The sequence below is a fragment of the Gobio gobio genome, assembly GCF_949357685.1.
Source record: "Gobio gobio genome assembly, chromosome: 11".
In the NCBI taxonomy this organism is placed as follows: Eukaryota; Metazoa; Chordata; class Actinopteri; order Cypriniformes; family Gobionidae; genus Gobio; species Gobio gobio.
In genome coordinates this window covers 51,856,642-51,872,259 of record NC_137104.1, presented here as the reverse complement: position 1 = coordinate 51,872,259, position 15,618 = coordinate 51,856,642, and the positions used below count along the sequence as shown (strand labels likewise).

Below are 15,618 nucleotides of genomic sequence, written 5' to 3'. Positions count from 1 at the left end.
AAGATTGAGCTTGGTCTGGTGATAGCCAGACAAATAATCAGCATTATGCCACAAATACTGTTGACTGAGCTTAACTTGACCTGAACCTGACCATTCATTTGTTCTGAATATATGAACAGATTCTCAACAGTTGTCTGTGTTTTCTAACAGGTGAGAGAGCAGAGGGCGCAGAAGTCAAACCTGGCAGTACGAGCAACATCAGCCGTCAGAAAAGCACACTCCTGGAGAAGAGCCTGCGCAGTTTATCTCTCCAGACCCCAGACGACGACGACAATGACACAAACACTCGTTCTTTCACTGTGACCTCCAACACACCAGCAGTGCTGCTTCTCAACAGTGTTTAACTTTCAGTGCAGGGGCCAAAGCAGGGGCCCGCATCCGAGACTACAGTTTGACATCATGTCAATGGAGCCATTGTGTGAATCTATTATCATCTCAGTGTTACGGACATCTCATCTCAGACTGGTTTGAAGCCAGAAAACCATGAAAGTATTAGAATTGTCATGCAGACATCAGCTATGAAGTGACGGGAACTATATTGAACTTTTCACCGTCACTGAGCGGATGTTCTTCATGTCTTCCTCAAATGTTCGTGTCGTGAATGGACGCTGTATTTTCTGCCGCTGCGTCTCACTACCTTGACTTGAAACAACTCAGTTTTGATGGGTGATGACATACCTACTAACTGATGTAGCATAAACTATTGTAAGTGACTGAATCAGTCGCCCGGTTCTCCAGCGGCTGTAAATGAAGCGGTTAATGGGACGCCAGCCTTAGCAGAAGATATCTGCACTTGTTTTTCACTCTGTCGGCGTTGTGCGATGAACTTTCTCTGTTGTCTTAGATTTACTCCACAGGTCGTAACACATAGAGGGACTCGTGTAGTTCAAAGCTATATATTTATACTCAATGTTTATCTCGTTATCATGATGTTATCGATGTGTTTTCATGGCACAACGGTCTTATTTGTGTAATAAACAGATGCTCACAGCACGAGTCTCTTTCCACTGTTGTGATTTCACACAGTAAGACGTCTTTATACCAAAACAGAGTCTTGATCTTGGTCTTGAGACCTCACCAGACTTATTACAGTCAGAATAAATTACCCAAAAACGACAATTGTCATCATTTATTCATCCTCATTCGGCATTAAACTATGACTGACTTTCAAGATAAATTATGACTAATACCATAAAACATGGGGGTGGGTATATGACGACAGAATTTTCATTTTTGGTTCTCGGTTTAACCCTCTGGGGTTCTTCATTTATGGGTCACACTCAGGACCTTCAGGTCAAAAATGACCCGGAGGGCGGGATTAAGATAAAAAAGATTTGAGTAAAATCAATTAAATATATTTTTGTTCAATAATAATTTTTTCTTTCTGAGATAATTTTATGATTTATAATTAATATTAATGCAATAATTATGACCCATTTTTTCCTATTGAATATAATAAATAATTTATTTATATATATTATTTTTTTATTAAAGCTGTATTTCATTATAGTCAAGCCTAGGCCTCATGAAAGCAATTTTTTAAATGAGATCGGTGCCATCCGGTGGACACATTGAGCATTTTTATCACGCAATAGCACATTTTGACCACTATAGTGGATCTTGCGTTTTATAATTTTTTTTTAAAAATCGTAGCTTAATCGGAATGGTCCGAAACTTGGTGACTTTATTGGTACTTGGTATATGAACACCCAAAACACAATTGGGGACAGGATTTGAAAAGTTTAAGTGGTCGTAAAAAAAAATAGTGACACTCAGGACCTTCGGGTCAAAAATGATCCCCATTGGAAATTAATGGGAAATCAGGTTTTTTCTGCATACAATCTACAAATCAGCCAGGATGCAGAAAAAAAGGACTCAACAGTGAAGGGGTGAATCTCTAAAACATCAAGAGTGCAAAACAGACAAAAAAAACTCACACACACACACACACACACTCTTGATGTTTTAGAGATTCACCCCTTCACTGTTGAGTCCTTTTTTCTGCATCTTGGCTGATTTGTAGAATGTATGCACAAAAAAAACTCTGTATTTTCATATTTTTGCCAATTTCCCATTCATTTCCTATGGGGGTCATTTTTGACCCGAAAGTCCTGAGTGTGACTTTTTTTTTACGACCACTTAGACTTTTCAAATCCTGTCCCCAATTTTTTTATGTGTTCATATACCAAGTACCAATAAAGTCACCAAATTTCGGACCATTCCGATGAAGCTACGATTTTTAACATTAAGAAAAATAAATAAATTCAGGGTCAGAAATGACCGAAGAACCCCAGAGGGTTAAAGCCCAAAGTATAACTTTACTTCGGTTTTTACACACACTAGGGTATACGGTCATGGCCATAGCCAGATATGAGGTCACCTCTGTATTTTTCCAAGGTGTGTGTATAATAAAGGTTGTGAAATAACTGACTAATATAGTACTTTAGTGCTGCAAGGAATAGGATATTGCACAGCAAGATCTTCTCAGCTCCCTCAGCTGTCTGTCACCGCTCGTCAACATGTCAAAATATTTGAGATGACCAATCAAATTAAAGTAGGCGGGCTTTATATTCACAGAAGCTGCTGAGCGCAAATTCTAACACAGCGTGGCGCTTCAAACAGGCCCAAAAAGTCGCTGTTTGGATTTAAATAGGCAAATACTTAAAAGTCAACTGGATCATTGTTGCATTCTAGCATGTTATATGTTTAGGAACAGTTCTTCTAACCCTAATTGATAGAAATAACACCACAAGAGTTATTTCCATCAAGAGGTGCATCAGTTTTTTGATCCAGATCTTGTATTGTCAAGTCCAGCACTCTGTAAAGTCTCCTCCAGCACATCCCAAAGACTTCCAATGAATTTAAGGTCTCAATTCATGTGTGAGAATGATTCTTCAATCTCCCTCACAACCGTTCTTTCACAGTCTGAGCTGATGAATCTTGACATTGTCATCCTGGAATGATCATTATGGCCATGGTGTGTCTTCCTACATGGTTGTTTAAGAAATCTACACACTCCATCAATGAGGGCTAGAAGAACTGTTGGCAAACATATAACATGCAGAAACATCATAATCACTGCAATAATGATCCAATCAAAGACATGTATTCATATTTAAATCCAAACAGTGATTTTTTTGGACAAGGAGTGTATTTGAGTGCTATTTGTAATTTATAAAATGAAGATATTGTAGCGTAGGGTCTAGCAGTTTTTGGTTGGAGGTAACAAGCCTTCAAAGGTAATGGGTCTTAAACACAACCCTAAAGGGACCTTCGGGACAAATGTGGGCAAAATCTTTTTTTCTTTCATTTTAAAAATACTTACCTTAATCTGAGCAGTACAAGGCTTGGCTACTTTTAAGTTTGCCGAACACACACACACACAGAAAAAAAAAATTGACTCGATTTTACAATGTTAAGTGGTTTGGGGGGAAAAAAAACTCTTGGTCCTTCGTGAACAAAAATGGGCACCCACAGGAATTAATGGGAATTTAATAGATTTCAGAGCTTTTTTATTTTATTTACAGTTTTAACTTGTGATAAAATGTCAAACTTAAGAGGTTAAATTCGTTAAAACATTGGTTTATCGAGTTCAGCCTTTATGCAGCCATTGGGTACTATTGCCATCTAGTGGCTATTGATATTTTATCTTTATTTCAATTTTATACCAACATAGGTCACCAGATGTCACCAAAGTCATCACATTTTTAGGTTTTGGCTGTCTGAACATATACTGGAATTCATTTTTTTACTGAAGTTAAATGAATTTTAAATATACATAAATTAAATATATAAAACAGATATATTTTACATAAAAATATGGTACTTTTAGTGGTAAATAAATTCAAAAATACAACAAAAATCAAATAAAAAACTGCATAAATTGATAGTTTTTAGATATTGATATAACATTTATAAAAAAATAAAAAAATTGGGATCACACCTCAGACCCCCGTGTCCAAATGTGTCCACGAAGGACCAAAGAAGGGCTGTAATATGAAGGTCCCTTGAGGGTTAAAAGCATTATTAAGTACAACAATTTCTAGTAGTGCTCAAAGAAGTATTTTCTGCATCTCCAAAAATGTGTTTTAAGAGGGTATACTAACACTACACGATAGGTTAGTACCAAGTCATCTTCCTGCTAAAAAACAGATTACTTGGCTTCATAGACAGTTACAACAAGGTATTATAAATGTGGGTCTTGCAATCATTGTTCTAAAATTAAAGAATGTAAACAATTCTGTGATTTCAAGACTAATAAGACGTATAACACAAAAGCATTCATTCATTCTAACACTACTGTTGCGGTATACTACAGGTTATCATGCTTTTACGTAGGCCAGACCAAGAGACATCTTAAAGATAGAGTATATCCACGTTCTTGGAAAATAATTCAATGTCTAATTAAAAAAGGTAATATACTATAAATGTTCAAAATGAGTTGCATCATAGGGTACAATGGGGCTAAAGGCACACCCTAAGAGAAATTAGCTTTTTAATCATATCTAAGTTAATACTTTTTCAAAAAATATCTCTTTAGCAAAGTTTGTAATATTTTCTGTTTATTTTGATAAATAAAAGAGTTCATCATTGTTCAATATATAGGCTATGTTAATATAAAAATTTATTTTAAAAATACAGAAAGATTCTGAAAGCATTGAATGCAATCCCATAATAATTTAATAAAGCTTTACAGTAGTAACAAATAAATATATTTTTATTATATGATGGTTTCATTATAAATATGAGGATTATCTCTAAGGTGGACACCCAACTTATCTTATCTGAATGTAACCATGTCATGTCAACAAATGGAAAAGTCAGTCGGCTCTTTATGATCAGGTTAATTGTGCCTTTTACCACAAATACCATACTTTTACATTTACTTTGAACAAACCTGAAAATCGTTAAAAAGACTCTTGTCCCAAAATGTATTCAAATTTTTTTTTAGCATTTCTCATTTTCTACATAAATCTGCAACATTTAAAAAAAAACATTGAATATCAAATTAGCGCAGAATCAACTTTTTGGAAGAGTAGGCTAGTTACCACAACATAAATTGAATTAGCACTAAAGCCAAACAATTGTATTTACAATATGATTGCAAAAGGTTCAATCTCTACATTAAGATGATACTCACCACCCTTATGCCCCTTTTTTTGGTTTGGGCCACTGCCCCTTAAAATGTCTGCGCACGGCCCTGATTTTCTCTGTATATTGATTTGGGCTTAACTTGTAATGTAGGCACCTAGTGGACTCTCTCTGTATGTGGACATTCACGATGTGAGGCCACCTAGTGGATTGTTGTTCTTTATTTTCTTTCTTTCTTTTGCATGTGAACATTTACAGCCTGCCACCCAGTGGATTGTTTTGGCATGATTCCTGTGGTAATTGACCATGTTACTCAGGTGTTTTTAATTAGCACACACAAAAGTGCAAATTGTTTATTTGGGAAGCACACCCTGAAGAAGGCTGTCGCGTGGGTGCTTTTTTCCCCCTATGTCTTTTAAATTTTCTATAGCCTAATGAAATAGCCAGTAAAATAAAGGCGTTTTATAATTTGAAGAAGAGTGCCTTGGCTTTTCTTTTTTAGACACATATCACCTTCTTACCTGGATATGGGAATGCCAACGCTTACTTCCCTTTTGGAAGGAAGTGCTGGTGAAACTTGGAGACAATTGCGTGGGGGAAATTCCCGCCGCCATTTTGTTCATGAAGTGGACAAGGGAAGTTAATATGGACAGACCCTTGCTCTCTCGATTTTGACCGAGGGAGCGAGTCTACTTCATATCGCTTCATATGTACACTTCAGCCAGCTTCATACAGTATACCACAATGCAACACGAGTGTGACGTCACCGCATATCGCGTTTGTACCGGTTTGTACCCGGTCTATGGTTTGTACCCCACCACAAACAACAAACAAAAAATGATATTTTTGTATTATTTTTACAAAACATTTAAAACAACCTAAATACACCTAAATGCATATATAATGCAGCTTTAAACAATTTCGTAAAGAAAAAAAAAAAGAAAAAAATCAACTAATGGATTCGAAGTAATCAAGGGCTTAGGTACACTCTAAAAAATGCTGTGTTAAAAATAACCCAAGTTGGGTTGAAAATGGACTAACCCAGCAATTGGGTTGTTTTAACCCAGCGGTTGGGTTAAATGTTTGCTTAAAACAACCCAATCGCTGGGTTAGTCCACTTTCAACCCAACTTGGGTTATTTTTAACTCAGCATTTTTTAGAGTGTAGGAAGTTCCAGTTCAGCCCATTTGCAAATGTTCCTCCAGTAGTGGCACTCATGCAACATAAGCAATGGAGCGAATGAGACGGAGGGAAGTTAACGAGTGAAGGGCATAATAAAAATCAACTGGAACGTGGCATGGATTTCACAAATATAACCTTATACTTGTGTCTTCTTGGTGATAAACACTTCTACCACAGGGTGTCAGCAAAGCACATTTTGGATTAATACTGACAGGCCTCTAGCCTGTTTTTAACCAGACCATTCTCAGTAGTAACTACATTTGCCGGAAGTTGTATTGGTTTTCCCAGGCTAACAGGCCTCATTATTGCAGCAAAAACATTTTTTGTGAACCATGGGAAGAACACAAACACATCTGAACTCTCTGAGTGGCTTAAATGTATGACTGAAACAGCTTCCTTTGAATACTCGATATCTAGAACAATACAAAAGGGAACATTTTAGTTAGTCTGGATCATTTCTTCCTGCAGGGCTCAATGCATTACAAGTCTGTGAGAAGCAATGATCGATATGAAACATGTAAAACATGTCTCTCTTTCTGTTAAGGGGGTTTTGTGTGCATTTTGTTTTTGTATTGTTTGGTTTTGTTTTTTGTCCTTTCTTAGGGAGGGTCTAGAAAAGCTGACTAAATAATTAGAATATCATTTAAATGGTCAGAAAATATGTGGCCTGGGCTCACATTATAATATATCATAACATAGCCAATGAGTCTGTAATGGCTATTTGTCAAAAATCAAATTCATACTCACAATCAATGAACAACTGATGCACCGCATGCATATAAGCAAAAGAAGACCTAACACAGTCTGTGCGTTTGCTGTATCATTTATTCTGATAATACTTTACTTATGTAAGTTTCTGTGTACAGGACTTTGAGTCGTAGTGGAGTATTTTCAGATGTATCGTGGTATTTCATGTGGTATTAGTACTGAAACTAAATATTTCTTCCACTGCTGTATTCTCTAGTCCATCAAGACATATAGCCTACTGGATATCATTTGCCTAAAGATCTATTATTATTATTAGCTGTTTGCTGACATGCATATGCATGCACATGTTTTGTGGTTGAAATTTTAAAAAGTAACAAATCCTTCCCTCACGGGTCACTTGACCCCATAGGAATGAATGGAATGCGAGGAATGCTTCAGTACACCTAGAAAAAACTAAAAATGCTCATAATTCAAACTAAAAATGCTTAAACTTTACCAGAAAATGATTTTATGGTAAATGGTAAATGGACTGCATTTATATAGCACTTTTAACAGACCAATGGCCATCCAAAGCGCTTTACACATTGCCTCACATTCACACACCGACGGCGGTGTCAGCCATGCAAGGTGCCATCCAGCTCGTCGGGAGCAGCTGGGGTTAGGTGTCTTGCTCATGGACACCTCTATACTTGGTCAGGTGGAACCGGGGATCGAACCACCAACCTTCCGGTTTGTAGACAACCTACATGAACCACTGAACCACTGCCGCCCCATATAATTTATAATGTCTACATGTGTGTCTGCATTAGGGCTGTCAACGAATATTCTAAATTCGAATATATATTCGAATAGTTTTTAAAAAACGAATTTCGAAGGTGAAAATTAATATTCGAATAAATAAAAAAAATGTGGGGAAAAAAACGCCCGCGGTAGAAGAGGCGTGGCTGTCTGCTTTGCGAGTGGGCGCGCTAGCGCGCCTGAAGCCTTGTGTACTTTGGCCTGTCTCCGCGGCGCGAGCCTCCGCTGACTGCGCGCGCTCCTCCCCAAACGGACGAGGCGTTTATACTTGACACGCTCGCTGTTGTGCTTTTCTTTGAAACGACAGATGGCGACTCGGAGTAATTGTTCTATAAACTATCAGGAAAAGCGTCGAGAAGAAGTGGGCTAATGTACACACACAGGTGACGATATTTATTTTAGTACACTTCACCGAAAACCACACTACAAAAGAATCATGTAAAACAGATCAAAATAAACCTTGATATTACTTGTGACATGAGAACAAAATGCATGTAGAAATGTAACGTTAACTTATACAACTCAATGTATGATATCTAAATGTTTCCTAATTTCACTAAACACTTTAGTGAGTTTTCACTTAGTTTCGTGAACTTTTCTTTATTAAGCGGGCTTTTTTATGCTTTTGTAGGCTCGTTTTGTAAATATAAGCAACTAATTTGTATGTGCAAACTGGACCAGCCTTACTTTGCATCGCCCGCCACAAGTTCTCTGTCTGCAACACGACAAGAGGCCATAACGGAGAAATTAATTTAGTTCATTTGTAAGGACATGAGAGCGATCAGTGTCGTGGATGGGGCTTCAGGGAGTTCTGTCAAGCAATGGAACCGAGGTACTGATTGAATAGATATTGCATGAATGAAGGATAAATGCACTGCTTCCACTGGTTTGATTATTTACCGTTTCATGTCAAGGAAAAGTTCCATGTTTACCACAGCACAGCTCGCTCGGAGCGTTCAATAATATGCTGTAAAACTTATATTAATATTTGTTTCAATCCATAGACCGTAAAAGTTTCAATCACTGAATGAAGCCTGCTATATTTGGGACGAGTCGCGACCTTAAATTGCTTGCACAAAACTCTTGATCAGTCTCAAAATGTGTGTGTGTTAATTTAAACCGTTATGCGCAGAGAGGGTGAGGGCGAGAGAGAGTGAGGTCTGCGGTCTTTAGCCATTAGTGATTTACTTGTTTTTGTGTAGGTTATACGTTGTCAAATATGTTTAAACTTAAATAGACTACCTATATAAGTAGTTATGTGTCTTTGTATTCATTTGTCCTGTTATTGACGTAATGCGCGTCATTGATAAAATGCGCAACCAGATGTTCGAATAGTTCGAATATTCGTGCTTTTTTTAGAGGGAATATTCGAACGTCATTTTTGAGCAATTTTGACAGCCCTAGTCTGCATGCATACTGAGGAGAAACTGACTTTAGGACCCAGCGGAACAGCTCATTTGCTCCATATAGAGCTATAAGGCCATCTAGTGCAGGGCTTTTCAAACTTTTAGATCTCCCGGACCCCCAAATATGAACATCCTCGTGTGAGGGACACCCAGTCTGAAAATTAAAAGACATCTGTCTTTTATAACACTCGATTAATAAGATTAAATAAAATGATAAATCTAACATTAGTTTCTATTAAGTTACTTTATTATACATCTTCTCTACTCATATAAGAATGTACTGTTAATTCCATAATTTATTTATTTAAATCCAATTTTTATTTATTTATATGAATTATTTTTTTATTTTAATTATTTTTTACATCTTATATGATAATTTAACATTTAATCACCTATTTATTTATCTTAATCGAATTAATTTTTAACAAATTTAACAAAATTATGAAATAAATATCCCTCTACTGCATAGCGTTGCTCTCAGGCAACGGAAAGTGTTTTTAAGTTTAATTTCCAGTACATGTTTCTTTAAATAATTGCAACCAATCAAAATGGTCAAATGATTGCTATAGAATGGTCCAATAAGGTGTGGGAGTCACTATCAAGCATCATTTGAAGGCGGGGCTTCCTTTTCTGACATGTGGTCACATGAGCACATGGTGTGAGAAGAAGGTAAGATTATTTGCTTCAGTAATCTTATTTACAATGACATGAACTGTAAATAAAAAAAATATATGTATGTGCATGAAGGTGTAGAGAAGTTGTTTGTCAAGTTTTATTAACTTTTTTTTAATTTAGCATGTTTAGAAATTCAGTTTTTCTTCTTGTTGCCTCAGGGCAACGTTATGCGATAAGGGGTACTTTTTATGGAGGTCTTTGCTGACAATGTGTTTGGATGTTATCACACATCATTACATGTTATTTGTGCACAATATGGTAAAATAATAATAATAACTTCAAAGCCACGCCCTAGCAACCAGTTGCAGCACCCTAGCAACCATATATCAACATTAACGAGCCATATCTCAGTACCAGAGCATTGTAGAAATACAGAGTTGGGCTCTTTTGACTCAGACTGGCCAATAGTCTTTCAATATCACCCCATTAACTGTATAGCCACACCCTAGCAACCATTTAGAGCACCCTAGCAACCGTATTGCAAGATAAAGAAGCCATATCTCAGCTCCAGAACATCGTACAGTCATGAGGGTGGGCTCTTTTGACTCAGACTGGCCAATAGTCTTTAAATATCACCAGAAGAACTGTATAGACACATCGTAGCAACCATGTACAGTACCCTAGCAACAGTACAAACACATTAATAAGCCATATCTCAGCCCCAGAACATCCTACAGACATGTTGCTTGGCTTTTTTGCATCCCAGTAGCATCCGAGAGGATTTTTTTTGCCACGGCAAGCACCACTCACATTTTCTTCAGGAAATGTACATTCTAGAGTGAGAAAGTGAACTGTTCAAACAGGTTCTACAGTGTTTGAAAAAAGAAAACTACCTCTGTTTGATGGATTGACAAATAAGTTTTAGTCAGATTAAATACTTTTTACTTGCTAATACATATTTGAAGTGTTTTTAAAAGGAAAATTACCACTGTTTGATGTGTGTAAATGGACCAAATGCTACAATTAAATATTTGAAACCCATTATTAATTGAAAAGAGTGCCAGTTCCCTCTTGATTTTCCTAATAAACGTTGAGACAATATTACATTTTTCTCTGTGATTTACTACCTATACTGCATAGCGTTGCCCTGAGGCAACAAAATAAAATCTGCTAAGGGGGTGGGTTTTTAAAAAAAAAAATTTTTTTGTTTGTTAATCTGTTATTTTAAATCTTCAAGAAAATGAGATTAAATTTTTTTTATTTATGCAAAAACATAATTCATGCATTAGAGGGATATGTATGAGGCGCCACGTAGGATTTAAATCAAACTTCGCTTATCAATACATACATAACACACGTGCATATACACCTATAAATTACTCGCATATACATGTATACTATTGGATGTTCAAAATACATATATGAAATACACGTGCACACTAATATGAAATCCACACCAATACATATTATGTTAGTAATGAATGCATACACACTCGTGAATAACTTGCATATACATATAAACTTGACGCACGCATAGACCTATAAATACTCGCATATACATATAAACTTCCATGCATATACACCTATAAACACTCGCACATACATATACACTCACTGCACGCAGACACACCTATACACACTCGCACATACATATAAACTTCCATGCATATACACCTAAACACTCGCACATACATATAAACTCGTTGCGCGCATACACATCCATAAAACACTCGCGCACACATACATAATAAAACGTGGGTGCATGCTTTAGTTGTGTATATATGTATATGCGAGTGATTTCATATGTAGATGTGCGTGAACTTTTCAGTGCAAACGGAAGGCATTTCAGTGTAAAAGGAAGTCATTTCAGTGTAAAAGGAAGTCATTTCAGTGTAAAAGGAAGTCATTTAACCTGCCTCTATTTACCGCATTTGCAACTTTGCATCATGGAGAGGGATCGTGCTACAACTGAAGCAATTGGCATTTTGCGAAATGTGCTTGCTTCGCCCACTATTATTATCAATTGCTAATTCAGTTGAATCGAATGTGTCGCCTTCTGCTCAACTGCAGTCAGAATCAGAAACTGAATAGCGCACTTTGTTTCGGCCATCGGCGCCTGCTGTACAAAGCATCAATAACAGGCCAACATCATCTGCCGTAGGATATATCGCAGGGCTCTCAAGTCTCACACACGCATTTCAACCTGCTCACACGCCACTCCTTGTATTTCTCACGCAGTGAAATTTCCAGGATAATGCCCACCAAATTGCGCTGCTATTAGAGAGGAATCAAGTGAGTTCCACATAGAGTTCAGAAGTCCCTGCCACGCACCAGCCAATCAAATAGAAAATACAGCTACCGAACAGCCAATCAGAAAATAGCATTGCTGTATCCGGGTAAGATTTAGATATTCCCGCAACAACAACGTTTACATTCTGCCACCTACTGGTGGTTTAGTTTAGTGTTTTCTTTCCAACATTTCTTAATTGTATATTCAAAAATATTCTTAATTGTATATTCAAAAATATTTAAAACAATCTCATAACATTTTTCAGTGTTAATGATTTAATTTGATTGGCAACAGCCCTACAGTGTCTTATTTATAGATCAAATTTAAGAATATAAAAATGAAAGCTGAATCATAGGCTATATTTAATAAGATTATGGGAAAATGCACTTCATAAAAGGTAAAAATATCAAAGATATGCAGATTTAAATATCTCAAAGCTGATTGAACACTGGTGAGACTATTGCTTCAGAATAAATTATATTTACAACACAGTAAATTCTGAAAAGAAATATTCCAAATTATTATGGATTATTAATTTGCCTCTTCCCTGACATATTTCTTGGAAATAGAGAAATGCAAGAATTAATACTATGCACACACACACACACACACACACACACACACACACACACACACACACACACACACACACACACACACACACACACACACACACACACACACACACACAGAAATGTTAAATTAAATTAAAAAAAATATCATTATTTATTTATTTATTTATTTATACAAATTAGTGTCATTTTTCAGATCAGAACCTCGTCCCCACCCAATCCCCTGCTGCCGTCGCCAAAATCTCACTCTGAACTCAGTTCAAAACTTAAGAGGCCTGATATCGTCTTCATTGCACCTTGAACAAGCAAATAAAACACTTCGAAACAGCTATTAAGGTCACTCTGAAATTCATGTCGATCTGCATGAGGAAGACCCCATTAATGACTTCCTTTTACACTGAAATGCCTTCCGTTTGCACTGAAAAGTTCACGCACATCTACATATGAAATCACTCGCATATACATATATACACAACTAAAGCATGCACCCACGTTTTATTCTGTATACATACTCGACATGTGTGCGCGAGTGTTTTATGGATGTGTATGCGCGCATCGAGTTTATATGTATGTGCGAGTGTTTAGGTGTATCATGCATGGAAGTTTATATGTATGTGCGAGTGTGTATAGGTGTGTCTGCGTGCAGTGAGTGTATATGTATGTGCGAGTGTTTATAGGTGTATATGCATGGAAGTTTATATGTATATGCGAGTATTTATAGGTCTATGCGTGCGTCAAGTTTATATGTGTATGCAAGTTATTCACGAGTGTGTATGCATTCATTACTAACATAATATGTATTGGTGTGGATTTCATATTAGTGTGCACGTGTATTTCATATATGTATTTTGAACATCCAATAGTATACATGTATATGCGAGTAATTTATAGGTGTATATGCACGTGTGTTATGTATGTATTGATAAGCGAAGTTTGATTTAAATCCTACGTGGCGCCTCATAGATATGCAAACATTTAGAGAGAAAAAAACACACATTTATATATATATATATATATATATATATATATATATATATATATATATATATATATATATATATATATATATATATATATATATATATATATATATATATATATATATATATATATATATATATATATATACATACACATACACATACATACAGTATATATACACATGTGTTTTTTCTCTAAAGTTTGCATATTTATTTATCTGGATTTTCCACATATATTTATTTTAATCTTATTTATTTATTTACATTTTTATCATATGTTAATTTACCATTTAATCTTTTATTTATTTATTTTAATCGCATTTATTTCCTCAATAATTATTTTAAGCAAATTTATAAATAAGAAATTAAGAAAATGTATTTATTTACTTATTTATTTTTGTGCATGTTTTATTTGTTAACTTAACATTAAATCGCTCATTTATTCATTTTAATCGTAATTATTTATTTACATTTTTTTATGCTTTTTTCCTCTAGACTTTACCACGGACCCCCTGTCACTCCTTTACGGCCCCCTGGGAGTCCCCTGATCTAGTGCAAGAGTCATGAAATATCATGTTAGATTATTATTAAATATGAGTTGTTTCTGGATATTGAGTTTTTTAGTTGTTTGAGGTCTTTTTATTGCAATAATGCCAAATACATTTGCAATAATGCTACTAAAATAATTTAGCCAATTTAGCCACTAAAAGAAAAGACTGGATTGTAATCAGGTGTTATTTATTTCAACAATCAAAATGTATAAAAATAAATAACTTTAGAATAGACATTTTTAAAAAGTAAATACAACCCACAGAAAAAAACAGCAATACGCAGATATGAACAGGAGTGAAGAGTGAACACACACCTGTGTCTGTCCGTCTGTGTGTGTCTGTCTCTCTCTCTGTGTGTGTGTGTGTGTGTGTGTGTGTCTGTCTGTCTTTCAGTCTCTCTCTGTGTGTGTGTGATCATGTTAATTTCACATTGCATTTGTGCTCTAGTACAAGGCCTTAATTTATGTGTGAACATAATTTTTTTATATTTATGCTGGAAATATTGATTTTATTTGCCAATTTCTATAAAAAATGCTCTTTATTGCAGTCACAGATTTGAATGTGTGTGTGTGTCGTCATTATGGTGTGGAAATGTATTAATTGTTTATGACAAATGAAAAAAAATGTATTGCCGCATAAACACACTTCGATCATAAATGTGTGTGGGGCGTTTTTTATTTTACATACCTTCACAACACCCGAATCAAGCACGTTTTTGTGTGTGTGTGTGTGTGTGTGTGTGTGTGTGTGTGTGTGTGTGTGTGTGTGTGTGTGTGTGTGTAGATAGATCATGTAGAAAAAAAGCACAAAATCTTCCACTGAGGTGAAAGGACTTTTTTTTCATATTGACCCCAAAGCACAAATGAGGTTAAGGTAGCTAGTATATGTGGTTAAATGTCAAAATCATTTAACAATATAAAATCAACATATCATTTGTTAGAGTTGTGTGGGGTGGGAGTAAATTAAGCGTGACATCACAATTGTGTTGCATTGTGGGATGTGGACTCAAAGTGTACTTTAGACTACAAGCAGATGCTCTCTGAAAATACTCTATGCCATATGCCTCTAATTAGCAACTGAAAGTAGCAAATCATGGTTCATTACAGTGGCTTACGCATTGTATGTCACTGTAATAAACCATGATTTGCTACTTTCAGACACAAGGACTGAATGCTTCCCATGGGTTTTTAGTAACTATCTGATCTAGATACAATCTTTTCTTTTCTGCAAAAAAGTGTTTGTGTGTGTGTGTATATATATATATGTGCATGTGTGGGTGTGTTTGTGTGGTTGATAGTTTGAGAAAGAGAGCCCGATTTCCACAGATAAAGCGAAGTGATATGGAACTGTAATGCGGCCGACAGCTGGAACAACTAATGTGCGTTTACTGAAAAATAAATGCACACCATCAACTAATCAGAATCA

At 35.8% G+C, this 15,618-nt stretch overlaps 1 protein-coding gene across 1 annotated transcript in view; it reads left to right on the top strand.

Annotated features, from left to right (window-relative positions):
- sh3bp5a (SH3-domain binding protein 5a (BTK-associated)) overlaps nt 1-993 on the top strand; it is a 33,021-nt gene extending 32,028 nt beyond the window's left edge. Inside the window, exon 9 of the mRNA XM_079828417.1 lies at nt 151-993. Within this exon, the coding sequence (XP_079684543.1) occupies nt 151-344 (194 nt within the window). The 3' untranslated portion in view covers nt 345-993. The remainder of the gene's footprint in view (nt 1-150) is intronic.
- Nucleotides 994-15,618: the final 14,625 nt, after the last annotated feature.